This window comes from Apium graveolens, chromosome 1, assembly GCF_009905375.1.
Source record: "Apium graveolens cultivar Ventura chromosome 1, ASM990537v1, whole genome shotgun sequence".
In the NCBI taxonomy this organism is placed as follows: Eukaryota; Viridiplantae; Streptophyta; class Magnoliopsida; order Apiales; family Apiaceae; genus Apium; species Apium graveolens.
Genome location: NC_133647.1, coordinates 126,137,894 through 126,156,979, shown reverse-complemented (window position 1 = coordinate 126,156,979; position 19,086 = coordinate 126,137,894). Strand labels below are relative to the sequence as shown.

Genomic DNA, 19,086 nt, shown 5'->3' with positions numbered 1-19,086 from the left:
ATTTTTCGATCCAAAGCGATCCAACACGTACTAATATTCCATAAATATAAATAGCCATTTTCTTATTTCATTTTACACGTATATTCATAATCAGACAGTAAAATCCAGTAAGATACAGAGAAAACCTAATTAACTGTCGCGTTCCAGAAAATCAAACGCACAAACGAAGGTGTTATCGAACTCCGATTCGGGCGTGCCATATATCAAATCGAAACTCTCGAAAAGTTCTTCATGAATCAATCAACCATTTTAGTGCATAAATTAAGGTGATTTTCTTATTTATTTATTTATTTTAATTCGAATTATTCAATGATTAAAATATGAATTTTTGTTCTTGATGTTATTTGTGTGATTTGATGTTTGAATCATGTAGATCTTTTCTTCCTGGTCATTTTGGTATATTATATGACTAATTTGGAGTTCAATAACATGTTGAAATTGATGTTTGATTCTCGGATTGTTAAACTAGGGTTTATGGCTTTGAATGTTCTTAATTGAAATTTGGGTATTTCTGTGTTTGGGGTTATTGTTGTAAATTGATTATACCATATTGTATATCGTCTAAAAACCAATCGAATGATATAGGTTAGATTAACATAGCATTCCTGGAAGAGGCTCATCGGAAAAATGGTTCGAACGGCGGCGGGAATTTCCAGTTGAAATTCCGGCTGATTCGTTGATCTGTTGATAATTTTGATTGCACGAACATGTTTCTGGAAAGCAACAGCTGATTTCCCGTGATTTTGAATGATTTCTGGGCTAGGCTTTTGGTTGCCGGAAAGCTTGGTGGCCGCCATTAATGGAGGCCGGCCACCGGAGCAAGAATCGGGGAAGACGATGGGGAAACTACCGTTTAGTACCCGAAGTTTCCCTGATTTACAAATTCAGTATTTTGGTTTTAAAAATTTATAAAATTTAGATTGCTATTTATAAAAAATTCAAAAATTAGATTTGTGTTTAATTATTTGCAGAAATGGTATTTTCTTTTTATAATATTTTCAGAAATTGATTTTTATTATTTTAAAATTCCAAAAATTCATTATTTAATTTCTGAAAATTATTATTAATTTAAAAATGAATCTTAATTATTAAATTAATTAATATTAGTTGATAATTAATTATTTATTTAGTCAATTAATTTAAATATTAATTGATTAATTAATTTAATTAGTTAATAAATAATTTTAATTGATTATTTAATTAGATTTAATTATTTATTTGGATTTAAAAAAATTCCGAAAAATGGTTTCGAGCTTTAAAATATTATTTTAAATTATTTTCAAGGCTCGACAATTATTATAAATTATTTTAAAGTCAGATTCGGGCTTTCGAACTCTATTATTTAATTATAAAATGATTCGAATACCCGTTTTAACTCCGAAAAATGTTCAAAAATTCGTATTAAATATCTGGAAAATTATTTTGACCCCGAATCTTCTTTGGAAAATTATTTTAATCGAATATCTTGTGTGATATTTGCTACGTGCTATCTGATTGATGTGTTATATGCCTATGTGGTTATTGTTTGACGGTTTTTATTATAACTTTTAATCCTTAAATCGGATTTGGGTAAAACGAAGGGTAGATAAAAGTTTATGACGTCTATGTGACGATTCGAATGGTATAAGACTGAGTATTGATAGATACTTGTGATGCCTAGCAGAGTAAGTGAGGCATAGAAAAAGAAAGTCAGTGATCCGTAAATAGAATTGAAGCGTAATAAGAGAAGGCAAGTGATTGATGAATGGAGGCAAGGCATAGAAAAATAAGGAAGGTGATTGATGAGTAAAACTGTTACATGAGTACAAGTAAAGTTGGAAATCATCTATGATAAGGCAAGTACTTCTGAACCTTTCTTCGAGATATATTACAAATATTTCTGAACTTTCTTATAACATGTTACTAGTATTCAAAATAAAGCTTATTTTATATTGCAAGCACTTTAAACTATTCAACCTTGAACCCTGATCATATCCTTGAACTTGAGCTGTACGCTCTATTTTTTGTAAACCACCAACAGTTGATTTCCCAGATATTAAACCATGCTAATATAATACTACTCCACAAATACATACACACCATAAACCAAGTATTGCAACAACATTTCTAGTGCATACAGAAACTTATACACCCTGGAATACCCTATGACACCAAAGATCTATACCCTGTATTATCATTGAACCATTGTTATCAGATATTTGATTCTTCATCAGGCTTAAATACGTTCTTCATATTCACACCTTGATATACCCTAGTGATACTTGTGAAATGTTTTATATTCTGAGATAAATGCTTTATCAATGTTAATCAGGATATTGTTTTTATTGAATTACAATGGTTATCATATTGAATTATTTTAAAATTGGATGGTTTTATAAATGTGGACCAGATTCGTGGTCAGACCAGATTAGTGGTCACATTAGGCCAATGCGTGCCTTGGATCCAGTATAAAGTGCAGAGTTGTGTGCCTTACTCGGGGTTAGTGCGTGAGTGATCAACAGCCTAACCTTGGTTTTTAAAATGAAAAGTGAATATCCAATTCTAATCATTACTTATTCAGAAACTTGATTCTTCTGAATCATTCCAATCGGTCATTGTTTAACCTCAGTTGTTGATATTATGACTTGCTGAGCTAGTTAGCTCACTCTTACAAATCTGTTTATGTTATTTTACGGTTAAAAAGGAAATGGCGAGGATTCCCGGTCCAGTGTGCGAGCTAGGATTTCCGGTTAAGTTGAATCAAGCTAGAAGGGGCTTATATTGTAAATGAGTTATGTAAGATTGTGAGAATGATATCATTATCAGTTATAAGTTGAACTAGTTGGGATTTGGTACGATGTAATAAATGTTAAGGTTGTGGCTTTTTTTCATACTTTAACCTGTTGTGATCCGTGGTTATAGTAAGTAGGGTCATTGCATATATTACTTTCATAAACAGGTTTATATATTGGGTGTGTGTATGTTGTGAACCCCAAACTTCTGACCCGGGTTTGGAGGGCGTCACAGGTTTGGTATTAGAGCCACAGGTTATAAGTCACTGAAACAAGCCTAGATTGTCGGGAATGGATAGAGGGTTAGGATTAGGATTAGAAAATAGAAAAATAGAACGTCAAGAGGTGGAGTGCGACTGTATAGTAGGTTTTGGTATGATTCGTTATGAGCTCGAGATTCTTATCTAGCGACGCGATTGTTAGATAGCGGCGATGGAAGATTCTTTTATCCCAGGATCGTCTGATCATTGGGAGCCTTCAGTCGAAGGACTATCATCTGATTCACGCCCTGCTTTTCCACCGGTATTAGCCATATCACCTCCGGTTGTGACGGTTGCACCTTTTCAAGCTATTATCTCATCCCATTATGCGAGACTTCCTATTCGAGAATCCCCTCATGTTGATTCTGGTTCTACCGGATATTCAGCTGTGAGTGCATCTTTTTTGTCTACCCTACACCTTGTTCTATACCATCAGTTTAAATCTCGTCTTTTGAAGTAATAGCACCTATGAGGATGGATTCGAGAGCTACAACATATCGTGAGTACACGAGATATTAAGAAGGGTGAGAAGAAACCTAGAGAGAGGATTTGTGTGTTCCGGAGAATAGTTGCTACCAGGTTATATGGAGCTATTAGTAAGTATGCCACATGTGATTATCTTGTGGAGTGAGCTAAATGGATTTTAAAGGAGTTTGAGAAGATTAGAAATCGAGAGTTTTTTTAGAAGTAGATGATGATGTTATAACCAAACATGATGCGTATAGTAGTAATGTGATGTGATATTAGTCAGCCTTGTTTTACAAAATATATTTGATGATTACCGGATTGACTTGTTATACTTAGTAATCGCAAAAGATGATGACGGGAATGTTACCGGTATGGAAGACTATAAGTAAAATTACGAATAAGATAATATGCAACGGTAACTGGAATTTTTGTCGACCAATAAAGGCAAAATGGACCCAATAAAGGGTAGAAGATATATGGAAATGAACGAGCTCTTATCTGAGTATTTCCCTAATTTGATACTTTGTAGTGGTTGAGAAGGACGACAACCACCTCATATAGTAATGACGACCAGGTGTATGATTTTTAAAATCTATGATTATTTAAAAAGTTCGGGTGTTTGGAGACTTGAAATTTTATGGGGGAGCTATATACTGATATTGGATTGTTTAAATATTTGATTAAGTGGAGATTTTGAAGATGAAGATAACAACAAAGTTGTGAGATTCATTAATATAAAATAACTATTTCTGAAATTTTCATATTTTATCATAAATTTATAAATATTTACTAAATTTTTTTAGATAAAAATATAATTGATATGAATTGAAAAGATATTTTACGTCAACCCAATACGGAATTATACAAATTACAAAAATAAATATCGTTTAAAATTCAAGATATTCAGTATGATAAATAAAAGTTTATGAAATTTAGTACTTCAATGATATGATGAAAGAAGTGTGAGTACATCTATTGAAATGTATTTCCTCTGTCTTATTATGCATGTTATTTTTGAGATTGTTCCCGGTCACATGTCCATCTCTTCTTTTAATATAAATTTAAGGGTAATTTTAAAAATTTATCCTTATATTTATTATTTATAAAATTTGATTTTTTTTGAAACTAAATTCTAATTTCATTTTTCATTTTGTTATTTAAAAACATGTCATAAGAAACTTATTTAAGTACTCAATCTGTCCACATTTTTTCTCAATGATTACCATTTTTTCTCGTCTTAAAATAAGTTGTCCACATTTTATAATTATGGTAAATAATGGTTAATAAAAGAAAAAGAAGTAAGGTGAATATTGATATCACAATTTAATTTTATAGTAATCATTAATTTATTTAATTTGATTGAATAGAATGTGAATTTTGATTTATGGATCAAACGAGACGAAAAGAGTAACTTTTTAAAGAGAGAAATGCCTCTAAATATGTATTTAGGGAGATTAACAGAGTGAGTACATAATGTATTTTTAATAAAAATATTGTAATTTTTTAAATAAAATTTGTTATTACAATAATACTCCTCGTGTATTTATGATACCTCACCTAAATTAATTGTGCATATTTCGGAACATCAAGCTCTTTTTTTAATAAACATATTTAACTTGAAATGAATGTGTAAAATTGGGACGAAAATACTGCGATCGAATAAATAATTTCGAAACTGTTCTAAACATTAATTGATAGGAACCCGCGATGCATCTATCTAATAAATTTAGGTGACCTTGACACAGTTTCTTAATATCTTGAAGCGCTAGTTAACCCTAGTTACAGCCAAACTATCAAAAACCTTTAATTGGCTCAACCCTAACCCAAAAGTATCAAACTTTATCTCACAATTATAATAATGGAACCTTCGATTACAGTTTCTCCTCCTCAATTTCAAGTTTTAAATACTAACCCACCTGATCTTTCACTATCTAGCAATGACCCCCTTCAAGATATTCCATTTTCCGGCGACCCACCGCCTGAAATTTTACTTTCCGGCAACCACCCACTCCAAGAAATCCAACTTTCCGGCAACCCACCGGCCGAAATTGCAGATTCCGGCAACAACCAACCTCAAGAAATCTCAGTTTCTGACTACCCAGATGAAAATATCAACAATTTAACATCTGGTGAGGATAAAAATGATGTTGTTACTATGCCGGAGGATATTCCGGCGGGTTCCGGTGAACCCCAATTGAAGAAACGCCGGCGTCGGAAGAAGCAGTTCCCGGAGATGATTTCTTCAGCAGCTGCTGTCTCGGGTTTTCGCGTAATGCGGCCGAAATCAACGCCAAATACTACTACCGCTGATGATGAATTTGAAGAGCTTGCTGATCATTCTTTGTCGAAGTCTCGTCGTAGGCGAATTTCTGATTTGGCGAAAGAAGTGGACGTCGAGGCATTAATTGCAATTTCTGTTGGGTTTCCGGTTGATTCGCTTACAGAGGAAGAGATTGAAGCCAATGTAGTATCTCAAATTGGAGGGATTGAGCAAGCTAATTATATTGTTGTTAGGAATCATATTCTTGCGCGGTGGAGATCAAATGTGGATGTTTGGCTTACTAAAGATCATGCTCTTGAATCAATTCGAGCTGAGCATAGGAGTCTTGTTAATTCTGCTTATGCGTTCTTGTTAAACCATGGTTATATTAATTTTGGGCTTTCACCTGCTATCAAAGAAGTAAAATGTAGACCGGTAGAAGGGAAATACAGGGGTGATGTTATTGTGATTGGTGCTGGATTATCGGGTTTAGTGGCAGCTCGACAATTGATCTATTTGGGGTTTAAAGTTGTAGTCTTGGAAGGCAGGACTCGACCTGGGGGGAGGGTTAGGAGCAAAAAGATGACTGGGGATGATGTAAATTCGGATATTGTTGCGGCTGCTGATCTTGGTGGGAGTGTGTTGACTGGAATTAATGGTAATCCACTAGGAGTTTTGGCTAGGCAGTTGGGATTGCCGCTTCATAAGGTGAGAGATATTTGTCCTCTTTATCTGCCTAATGGTAAGACTGTAAACTCTGAAATGGATACTCGTGTTGAAATTTCGTTTAATAAGTTGTTAGATAGGGTTTGTAAGCTTAGGCAGACAATGATGGATGAGGTTAAATCAGCAGATGTTTCACTAGGGACTGTGTTAGAGGCCTTTAGAAGAGTGTATGGGGTTGCTGATGACCCCCAAGAACGAATGCTGTTGGATTGGCATTTGGCCAACCTTGAATATGCCAACGCAACTTTGATGTCAAATTTGTCAATGGCATTCTGGGATCAGGATGATCCGTATGAGATGGGTGGTGATCATTGTTTTATTCCTGGTGGAAATGAGACGTTTATCAGAGCGTTAATGGAGGGTATTCCCATCTTTTATAACCGGATGGTGGAGAGTATACATTATGGAAGTGATGGTGTTTTGGTGTATGCTGGTGGGCAACAGTATCAGGCAGATATGGTTTTGTGCACAGTGCCTTTGGGCGTGTTGAAGAAGGGGACAATTGAGTTTGTCCCTGAGCTTCCGCAGAGAAAGCAGGATGCCATCAATAGATTAGGATTTGGGTTGTTAAATAAGGTTGCGATCCTTTTTCCCTATGATTTTTGGGGTGGGGAGATCGATACTTTTGGTCATTTGACAGAGGAGTCAAGTACGAGGGGTGAATTCTTTTTGTTCTACAGTTACTCTTCTGTATCTGGAGGCCCACTTCTTATTGCTCTTGTTGCCGGGGAAGCTGCAATCAAATTTGAACAGATGTCTCCGGTAGATGCTGTGGGTAAGGTTTTGGAGGTTTTGAAGGGTATATTTAATCCGAAAGGGATAGCTGTTCCTGAGCCACTGCAGGCTGTTTGTACTCGTTGGGGACAAGATCATTTTACATATGGATCATATTCATACGTTGCAATTGGGTCTTCGGGAGATGATTATGACATCCTCGCAGAAAGTGTAGATGGAAGACTTTTCTTTGCAGGAGAAGCTACTAACAAACAATATCCGGCTACAATGCATGGAGCTTTTCTTAGTGGGATGAGAGAGGCTGCTAATATGCTGAGAGTTGCTACAAGGAGGTTAGCGGTTCAAGCTGAAAAGCCAAATAATGTTACTGATGAACATAGTGATTTGGATAGATTATTTGAGACCCCAGATCTTAAATTCGGAAGTTTTAATTGTTTATATGATCCTAGTTCAAGCGATCCTGAGTCCACTGTTTTGTTACGAGTTGCATTTGAAGGTGAAAAATCATATTCGGGAGTTCTACATCTTTATGGTTTAATTAAAAGAAGGCAGGTTATTGAGCTGAGCAATGTAACAGGAGATATTGACAGGATGCGCATGTTGAGTCGTGATTTCGGGGTAAAACTTGTCGGGAGAAGAAGTTTATGCAGCATCGCAGAATCTCTTATCACCTGCATTAAACTAGGCCGATCTAGCCTAAACTGAGAAATAAGACAATCATAGTAGATTGCAGACTCATATCTCGTATTAGGACAGCAGTTCATCTCAGTTTGGCAAATGATCGAGCTGGAATGTATGTATTGTTTAATCTACTTGTTCAGTTATTCGAGCACCCTGCCTTGCAAATTTAGGAGTTTCAATTTCTGTCATATGCAACTGTTGTAATGTACCACAATCACCAACATTCCACATTGTACACTAGTATCTTTGTTTATATCTTTTCATAAACCTTATGTACCCGTATTTCATCTGTTTGGGAGTTGTAATGCAGATTTCACGTTTATTATTGATCCATCTACAACTGAAATAAGCACTGAAATATGTATTCAAGATAAAGAATGACTTGTCAAAAATATAACAAGGATCAAAAGCTTAAGTGTTAGTGTTTCACTAATATTACCTCACAAGTTATTGGTTATATATTAAAATTGTTACCTCACATCCGACCTTAGCTCAGTTGGTAGAGCGGAGGACTGTAGTGGTTTATACCGTTGGATATCCTTAGGTCGCTGGTTCGAATCCGGCAGGTCGGAATTTTTTTTTAATCTAAAATTCCTTTAAGCCTGCTTATTCTGGTTGTCATCATGATATTACTAATGCTAATCTTTTGTTTATATATTTTCTATAGCAGAAATGGCGTTCTGCAGAGTTCTGCAGAGTCTTACAAGTTATAACCGAAAGTTGCTTAGCATTCTTCAGCCCTTTTCCCCCACCCCTTTTTTTTTGGTTCTGCAATTTGGATATCAAAAGCTGTAGATATAGAATATATATTTCCATGTATCATAAACTCAGACAACTAGAGAAATAGCCAGCAAGGATAGTACAACCCTAGCCGATAAAAGCTTTGAATATGTAAAGGTTACATACTTACAAATCCGGAGCTTTTGGTCGTCCTCTTAGCTCCAAATACTTTCAACCTATTTTTTGATTATACAACGAAATGTTTTACAGATCAAACTTTAACAAAAGCTACTGAAATTTTAAGATTTAAGGTAATTAACAGGGACAATAATTAGCATTGTTAAGTATACAAAACTGCACTGTGACAGAAGCTTCCGGTATCCTACTATTCTGTACCTGCGAGGCATTTTTTTACATGTACTTGTCCATCTTCAGATCGTATCAGCTGTTTCATGCAAATGTCTTCCTAACAAAGGAGTTGATGGACACATCATTCTGTTGAAGAAGGCAGCAGTCAGGCTCTCTTCTAATAATATTCAAAGTAACCAAGCAGGTCACGTTCTGCACATACAAGGTGTCAATGGATTCTCCCAGATATCATAGTTAGGGAAGGTTTCCTCTGGTAATCCAGTTCTTGTTTGGTGAGTAACAACCACGTCTTCTACAAAGGTCGCCCAGCCCATGTAGGGGTCCCCCAAAGATTTGGATAGTAGCCCCTTATCTGGTTTTATTGATTTTTGGCGGTGACCCATGTACCTACGGGCACCAATTATCAGTTTCGCAAAGTTGCCTCCATGGGTCATTACAAACACATCGGACTTCAAGCAGACTAAGAAGTCAAGGGCAGCCAAGCTGGTCACATGCTTTCTGAAGCCATCTAACTCCTCTTTGCCTGCTAATTCCTCTTTGGTGACCTATTCCAAACCCCAGAATCAATTAAGACGCTAGGCAAAACAAAGACAAATAATGGGGTGGCAGTGTATAGGATACAGGAACCCAAAGAGCCACTCAACAAGTCAGATGACTCAGATAAAATTAAGGCTGGTACAGAGAAGTACGTAAACATTTGATAGAAGTTATGATATTGTTTTAACAATACATAGGAACATCCTAGAGACTTGGGGGAATTACTTTTATCTGTGTGGCTGCGTGCATTTATAGCATGCAATATTAATATGCAAGTGTGCGCAGGTGTTTATTCATATTATAAATTGAAAGAATAATATAGTTATTTATTTAAAAGTCATTGATCAAGCACAAGGGGCCAAGAACAACATAAAGCAGCAGTCATGTTCAAAAGATGTATGCTTTTCTGGTGAGGGCTAAATGAAAGATGGACACAACCACTTTCACACTGAATCACGATACAGACTGAAAGAAGCCAGCATTTATAAGAACTCTTAGTGCTCTAATAGTCAATATTGAACTTACAAGATTAGGGAACATATTCCTCAGGGGAGCCATCCGGTTCTGTCCACCATAGACCTGCCCAGAAGCAACATATATATGAGATTCTTTTGAGTACCCCATTGCCCGAAGCATCACTGCAACTTCACCAGGTTCAAGAGGACATCGCCCCTCCTTCCGCTTCTGCAGAGCCAACGACCATAGATGTGAACCATCCTGCAAATCACTTTGGAGTCAAAAAGCAGATAGTACAAGCATTTACTTTTGTTTCCTGTGCCAGAAATATATTCCATAGCGTAACCTTGAATCGCCGTGGCCATTCTTTCATTCTGTACATTGCCATCAAAACTTTCTCCACCCTTGTTGCCACAAAGTCACAAAAGGATAAGCCTACCATCCCTTTCTCAAATCGAAGATGAAGAGCCCTAATGAAATAAAACAAATAGAGAAATAGTGAATTGAATAATGATATTTTAAATTAAACACTATTATAAAACTTAAGAACAAAATTTCCAGATCTCTTACATGAAAGGATTTGTACTGTTTGTGCGATTTCTCATTCTTGAAACAAGTTGATCAGCCATATGCTCAATTTTAGGAAGAAATTGCAGAGCATGATAATTCACCCTGCACCTTAGCTTATTGATCTCGGGAGGAACATTATCATACCTAACAAGAACAAAATAAGTACAAAAAACAACTTAGTCTCTTCCTACAAATATTTGGCTAAATTAAATTATTCTTGATTACATACCCCAGTCGATCAACAAAAGGTTTTAGTGACATTATCTTCTTCTCTTTGATTCGAGGCAGCACATTGTCAATGTAAAATTGTGCAGGAGCATACTTGGGAATGTTCTTTACAGTTCGTCTGCAATGAATTACTCAAGATTTAAAAAAGATATTGCCAGCTTCAAACATTTATCAAACTATATATCAATAATATATAACATAATATAAAAATAAAAATGAAAAAACTTATGCCAAATACATCATATTAAATACAAGTATACAATGAACTAAGAATTGAAATTTTACATAAAAACTACTTTAATTGCATATCAGTACTCGCACGTTCCTCGTAACTGATATTTCACAGTTTGCTTATGTGCATGTTTAAATGTGTTGGTTTCTTGAATGAAATGAACTAAGTTTGCTTTGCACAATCAAGGGATATTTTTACACTTCTGCAAAGGCTGAAACGTTAAGTTCACAAAATAATTACTATGGACACTTTTGGTCCGGTACACAAAAAGAAAAAAGAAGGGGTCACAATCATACTGTGATTTATTATATTGAACATTTAATCATTCTCTAGCTAATTAGAAGAACCATATTTACTGACAGTTAACTAATTCAGTCAATTTGAATATTAAATACTGTAATGCTACAACATATTATAATCATTAGCGGAAGATAAGTAAACTAAAAACCTTATATTCGTAAATAGCTCTGACTTGTCGGTAAACCACTCAGGAATGTCACGTACAATACGCACATCATTCTTCAGGTACTCTATGAAGTGATCAACATCAAATATATCTTCAAATTTTCTGCACACACATGTTAACATTGTCATGAACTAACTTCTGAGTAGTTACAGAATCTGAGTTCCTAGCATATACTAATTTGGAGTAAAAAAAATTAGTAGTATGTGAAAAAGAGGATAATAATTCCATCTGACATAATACAAAATCACACTCAATATCCCCCACACAACATCACACAAGAACTTCTCATGATTCTTATAACAAGGTTAGTAGAAATGTATTCTTTATTAATTATCACTGCAATGTGTATAAAAAACGAATCAGTAGAATGACTAGAATCAAAGATTGAACTTAAGCCATTTTGTTTCTATAAGAGAAAAATTACATACAGTATATAGGATAACAATATATTAGATTCTAACTATTTATGCAAACATGTTATAGCAAACTTTTTATTCTGAGTTCACCAAATCTTCTAAATGAGCGGGTTCAAAAGACTATAAAATGAAAAATCTAACCACGTATACAAGCTTTGGAGTTCTCCTGCCTGTATAAATACATATCAAATATAAATTAAGGTACCAGAAAACTTCAGAATGAAATAGAACATATATCCAGTGATATAGAACATAAGTATCAAATATATCACATTAAGTATCAAAGTGATCCCGGTATAATTTACAAACACAGACACACATATAAAAGCACACTCACATGGATATACATAATTTTAAGTACAGATTCATGTTAAATCAATCCCTGGTGAATGGGGAATAAAGAAACCAATCATATCTTATACTACATTTACTGTGTTTCTGCAAGATGACCATTACACCACCAATGACATAGTATAAAAAAACTAACGTTTGGTCTTTCCAGATTTGATCCTGCTTTAACACTGGTAAGATAAGGGTGGCATTCAGAATTTTGGCCACAGCAACGGCATTACATATCTGCATAAAAGTCATGTAACAACTCCAATTAGTCAACAAAAGCTGGGCCAAATACTGAGCAGATATTCTGTGAATACTCATATACAGCTAAGCTGGATCAGGATGTGAGAAGAAGATAACTCACTAAAGTGTACCATGCAGTAACTTTAACAAAGACAAGAATTTTCAAATTGACGGAAGAACCGATCAAGATTCATATTTTGCAGAAATTGATATTCGCATCTTCGGAAAAGATAAATGAAAGAAATGTACTAGTAAATCAAGATATAAACTGATAATATAACTTGCAGTAAAGAAAAGGTTCGGAAAGGTGAGACAAAGTGTAAAAGGGATATTAAGGGCCCGTTTGGATTGGATTAAAAAATTTTATAGATAATTAAATTTAAATTATGGATTATAAGTAAAAGTATTTTTCTACTGTATGTTACTGCCCCTGTTTGGTATATGTTTGTACCTGTGATATGAGGAAATAGGTACCTTTGGAGGAAAAATTACAACTTATAATAGGTAGAAGTTATAAACCAAAAGTCCACAATATCAATTTGGATAATTTATTTATAATATATATATAATTTTTAAGATGTAAAAAATAACAGAAATATTACTAGAAGTAACATCCAAAAAGTGTGATAGCAAAAGTTAAATGGAAAATTTATACTTAACAGGAAAAAATGTTACAATTTACATTGAAATAAGTATGAATTTCGTACATTTTAGAATTCAACTATTACATCAATACAAGTCATTGTCACTTACTACACAAAAGACCAACTAAACTGATTTTGAAATATAAGTTCATTTTGAATTATAACTTAGTTGCACAAAGAGGCCCTAAATTATACATATATCACAATATACGGAATCAACCCTCTGTGGTTTTCATTTCATCGCATAAAATAACAACATAAGTAAATATCCAAATCCCATTTGCCTCTTTCACTCGCAAGTCGCACCTTCCTTCATGAATAACTGATTCAGTTGTGACAATTACATAGGTTGATGTAGTATCAGAGTTAACTGAGGACCATCCACTATGTAACCAAAATTAATCCTTTTTGGAATAAAAGTGGAAGTGAGTTTTGAAACGTCCCTCATACACGAACACAATCATGAAATCCTATCTTGAAAATATAAGTTGAAAGTATCCTTGTTCAAGTTTCAGCTTTAGACACATTTCTCATATAAAATAATATTCTTATGCTATACAGAATAGCTTAACACATCAATATCTAAACTATGTATACTTCAGTTAATTATTGTGTTTCTTCCGGACTGCAACCATATAAATGTAGCATACAGACGTCATGATTTTGAAAATGAACAGGCTATCAATATGCATGCATAATTATTTGAAATATAGTTTAAGATCCATCAATTAGGAGTTCAAAGAACAGAAACATACAGCAATTCTTTGTTGGTTTAGCCCACCTTCTGCGTGTATGAATATATAGCCAACAGTTTCATTCTCAGATGGAAGTTCTGCAGAGAGTAAGTTGCCAAGCTTTGAAAAGTGATGAACAGAAGAGAGAAACTAAGAACTTTAGCTTATTTCCAGAATAATAGTGCAACTACCTTTAAGGACTGGCAGCTTAATTAAAATCATTTACTCATTTAAACATCATGCTAACATTACTCCGTCCGTCCCTTTAGCATCTATATATTGGGGGATGGGGACTCGACACGCATTTTAACGCTCCTTTAAAACATATTTCCATTAATTAATTTTAATTATTTTTCTCTTCTAAATAAAAATGTGATGTTTAATGTTTATTTCGGAAAAAAGAAAATTTTAAAAATAAATTATGGAAGTAAACTTTATGTTTACCTTAAAATCCGTGTCGATCTTTGAAAAAAACTGTATAGAAATGAATGGGACAAAGGGAGTATAATTTTACCACTTGAGATTTTTTGACAGAGTGTCAACCAAACTAATTTAACTATTATACAGTTCATTTTTATTTTATTTTTCAGAGTAACTATTGCATTCTGTCTGGTGAAAGCAATTCCATCAATGTCTAAAAAAATCACAATGAAAATGAGAAATATGAGTCAGCATAATAACAGGTCTAACCTGTTATTGCCCTATTTTGTCGCTCAGAACATGGCTTCCATGACGTGGTGGCTGAATAAGGATTCTCCCAAAGCGAAGTAGGCTCCTTAACCTAAATACCAGTTATTATAGTTTATTACATGTACATATTTCAGAAGAAAAAATTGGACAAAACATAGAGAAAGATAAATCTTACTCGCGGACACCGCAGAATGATGCCATCTTTTTTGCACAAGTATGGAGCACTCTACAAATATTTAAAACAATAATTTAGTGCATGCATTTACTGTAAGCATTTCTTAGGATCCATGTGAATCATGCTAAGGGGCCTGTTTGGAAGCGCACTTATAAGTCACTTATGGCTTATAAGCCCGGAACAGCTTATCGACGAGTGTTTGTTGACCCAACTTATAACTTGAATTTACAACTTATAAGCTGATAAGTTGAATGTTAGTAACGACGTACTTTTTCTCAACTTATTTTGATTTTTGGCTGATTTGTTAACCTCAGTTTTAAAATATATATTTTTAAATGTTAATCTAACTTAAAATTCAAGAATTTAGATAATTATATTTAATAATTATTTATTTTAGCTCATTTAAGAATTTTTTTATTTTGACTTACAAGTAAAATTATCCAAACACTTATTTAACTTATAAGTATTTTTTTACTTATCACTTATAATTCACTTATTCATTTTAAGTCGTAAGTTACTTATTTTCAGATTTCTCAAACGGGCACATAATCTTTTACTGACAAAAGGAAGCAGACCAGAATGTCAAAAATTACACCTACTAAGTCATAGGCCGTTACTACTATTTTAATCTCAAACGCGCATACAACCCTCATCCCTGCTAACTACACATGAGCAGTATGCTTTCATATTCAAGTACCCAACATCAAGAAGGACTAAATTACACCGACACACAAACAATAATCTAAAAAACAAACCACAATTTTTTAAGCAGCTAGGCTAAATATCTAAATCACAAAATCAACAAACAGTAATCGGAAAATAACACATTAGACAGAACAATACAGCCATACATATAAAGTACATTATCATAACTCACCAAAACAATAAAAGCATAAAATTCAAACCTCTCCGATAGTTCAAACTCTACCACAACTAACTCACATTGCAATAGTATTAAAATTTAAGCACACTTAAAAGCTCCACTTATTCACTAACCAATACGATAAAACTAAGCACAACTAACTAATCGAAAAAGCCAATCAAACACATTATCATATACACGACTTTATATAACAATTTTAAGCTAAATCACATTGTTCTAAACAATTAATTAACTAACTTAACTATTTTAGTAATTGACATGATAAAACTAAGCACAGTTAACTGATCGAAAAAGCCAAACAAACACATTATACACATAAGTTATCATACACACAACTGAACATAACAAATTAAGCTAAATTACATTGTTCTAAACAATTAATTAACTAACTTAACAATTTTAAAAAAACGATAAGATAAATTATCGAACAAGTAATCAAAAATAAAACAACTCACAATCCAACTAACTAATCACAAAAATCAAAAACTCACAAATCGATTCAAAACCGAAGAAACCGAGAACAATACAACGAGAATCAACACAACGATCACGAACATCGAGATCTTCGAGTTATACACTCTATTTTCATCTAGAGATTGTGAATTGAAGAACCAGAACAACGATCGCACTCGCACTCTCCGATCGCGACTGTCGGCGATGTTTACGGGAGCGAGTGGTGACGTGGCATCGTCTGGCTTCATCGGAGACGGAGTCGAACGAGCGCCGCCGGAACTCGAGTGCCGGAACTCGGCGGCGGCGCGTTTAGGACTGTAGGTTGCCATGGTTTTAGTGAGTCAACTCAACGAGTTGTGATGGTGTGTGTGATTTTGATGGTGTTATTGAAGAGAGCTGAAGAAGACCAAAGTAGACTTTCCTAAATTATAATGATAATATTTTATATATTTTTAAAAAGTTAACAAAAATCAAGTTATTTTCTGATAAATAAGCTGAGTTTAATATCGAGTTTGAGCGTGAATCATGATTTCTTAATGTTATATGCTGAATTAATTTGCCTGATTACTTTCTTGTTTTTTATTTGTGTTTGGAATTGTTTCGATAATAATGAGTGGGGAGAAATGAAAATAAAATTTTATTATATTTAAAGAAAAAGAAGGTTGTTACTATAATACTTCCTCTGTTTTAAATATAGGAATTGACGATGGACTCAAATAAATTCGGTTTTTGAATAAAAATACTAAGATCAAAATTTTTAAATGTAATTGCTTAGCATGCATTTTTGAAAAAGGCAAATTCAGGTTTAAGTATTTTCGAAAATACATTCAGTATGTAACAAAGGTTCAAAAAAATTAATTCTACTTCTCATTTTCAAAACAAGTACGAATACAACACTGGTTCACCATTTCCGAATTTCAAATTCCACAAAATTTATTTTAGCAACTTGTAAACAAGTCTTAGAACATAGAAAGAAATATAACAACAATGTCATGATGATAGCATTACCAAACCCTAGACAACACTTTTAATATCACAACTGCGAATCACTGCCTTGAATTGTTGCGAACGGTGTTGGCAAGTCATAAGTATTATGTACCTCAACAAACTCTTTCCTTGACGTACTTGAGGCAAAAACTTCTTTTGCAAAAAGCAAGGAGAGCCGGGTCCTGCCCTTCTAATTTCAGCAAGTTCAATACCATAAGGTGGTAGAAGCATCCGCTGAGAAACCTTGAGCAACCATCTCGTCTTATTAGAAGAGAATCACCAACCATATATAATTCTTAGCTAAAAATCATTAATACATACTATAAATTAAAAATATATAGATTATGTAAAAAAGAATCTATCTTCAATGGTAAATTGTCCTTATCTATAAATATAGCTAACCTCTTGATGTTGACTATATTTGTTGAACCACTACATACCTGTAAGAAATCCGTAAAAAAAATCTAATCAATTATTATCATATTGAAGTAATATATTCTATTTATAACAACATAAAATTTTAATAACATACTATTTTTAAAATATAGTCAACCAGTATAGTCAATACTATCGAAGTACAATGTCTTATAGATTCAACAAATTTTCCATATTATTTTACAGGTCCAATTTAGCCAACCAATTATAATCAACAACATTGGAGATGCTCTAAGTACACATCCTTCATCATATTTCTTATTTTCGAAAGAGGCGCGGATAAAAATGTTGTATGTAAGATCATTTGGAAAGCAACTATTAACTCAAATATAACTGTTATCCCTTAAAGTATATCGCGATATACTTTTTCACACTTCAAGTTTTATTGAGTATACCTATTGACCCTTATAACTTATAATACGGAAGGTGAAATGTCTTTTTTGTCCCTCCTATTTATAAGGTCTAGATTTGGGGTTTATAGGTATAAAGTTATTAATATTTTAAGGGTCAAAAGGTGATGGGCCTTTTACAAACAATGATGAGCTATCACCTCTCTGAACGAAGCAGCTTTTGGTTAACATCAAATTATTTTCAGAAACTCTGCATTGTATTTTAAGTGAGCTATCAGCCTAAGCATCTCCGTTAAACAAGAGTTAGCAAACAAGAATACCAGTAGAAAACAAGAATTGATGACAAACTAACAAGAGTTGGCTACGCAAGCTTTCTACCTTAGCAGGATCCATGAGGAAACATTAGTAATCTATGATCTAAGTGACAACAAAACAATATGACAATACTACAGTAGTTAGTAATAAACGTAAAATATCAACGGTAATGGAGAAGACACACATACCACTAGTAACATATATACATTGGATAATAATAAAAAAAACAAACCGCCAACATATAAGAAACCTAATCCTAAAGAGAAATAGTAAAAAGTTAGGCAACACGATGCATATACAACACAGGACACTACTTTGAGTCTTTGATATTTGATATTCAATAAAGTGACACTAGTTTTGTAAGAGAAAACACATTCTCTATTATATTTCTCATTTTGTAATAGGATGCAAATACAACAGAGGACCACTTTTTCGAAATTTAATATTCAACAAAATCAACTCCGATATCACAGTTTCTATTGCCTTCAAATTTTGTCGCAAACTTCTTTCGCAAAGCAAGGACAGCCAGGACCTGCCCTTTTAACTTCAGCAATTCCAATGGCATCGAGGTGGTAGAGGCATCCGCTAAGAAACCTTGAGCAACCATCTCATCCATAAGATCACAGCCTTCATCATATTTTGTATTCTCAAAGCAGCCATGGATGACTGCGTTTCAAGTAAGATCATCTGACAAGCAATTACTAGCTTTCATTTCCATAGACATTTTATTTGCCTCTTCCAGTAACCCTTCGTTGCAAAAACATCAAGCCGCAAACCCTTAAAAGGAAGGTTAAGAAAAAGATTTCTTACCTCGTCAACTTTGCCGTCCTCGAACAATTTGTGAATTAGTAGTTTAATAAAAAAAATAATAAAAAGCATAACAAACTTGATTTCAACTAACAAGGATGGCTGTGTTAATGTACATACATTAACTGGAATGGTAAAA

The 19,086-nt window shown here is 33.8% G+C and overlaps 2 protein-coding genes and 1 non-coding gene across 3 annotated transcripts; 2 read left to right on the top strand and 1 right to left on the bottom strand.

The window, feature by feature from the left end:
- Positions 1 to 5,230: 5,230 nt before the first annotated feature.
- Positions 5,231 to 8,232, top strand: LOC141666907 (lysine-specific histone demethylase 1 homolog 1). Its single transcript, XM_074473156.1, has one exon. It carries the CDS (start codon positions 5,358 to 5,360, stop codon positions 7,923 to 7,925), a length of 2,568 nt encoding a protein of 855 aa, XP_074329257.1. The 5' UTR covers positions 5,231 to 5,357; the 3' UTR covers positions 7,926 to 8,232.
- Positions 8,233 to 8,382: 150 nt separating this feature from the next.
- On the top strand, positions 8,383 to 8,473 carry TRNAY-GUA (transfer RNA tyrosine (anticodon GUA)). Its single transcript is given in 2 exon segments — positions 8,383 to 8,419; positions 8,438 to 8,473. It is a non-coding gene; the product is annotated as a tRNA-Tyr (tRNA).
- A 264-nt stretch (positions 8,474 to 8,737) lies between these two features.
- Positions 8,738 to 16,482, bottom strand: LOC141666899 (protein PECTIC ARABINOGALACTAN SYNTHESIS-RELATED-like). The gene is made up of 11 exons (XM_074473145.1): positions 16,092 to 16,482; positions 14,718 to 14,768; positions 14,543 to 14,633; positions 13,874 to 13,950; positions 12,383 to 12,471; positions 11,462 to 11,581; positions 10,783 to 10,899; positions 10,554 to 10,697; positions 10,330 to 10,453; positions 10,053 to 10,244; positions 8,738 to 9,535 (listed from the first exon to the last, which is right to left on the bottom strand). The coding sequence occupies exons 1-11, from the start codon at positions 16,380 to 16,382 to the stop codon at positions 9,176 to 9,178; spliced, it is 1,656 nt and encodes a 551-aa protein (XP_074329246.1). The 5' UTR covers positions 16,383 to 16,482; the 3' UTR covers positions 8,738 to 9,175.
- Between the last annotated feature and the right edge of the window lie 2,604 nt (positions 16,483 to 19,086).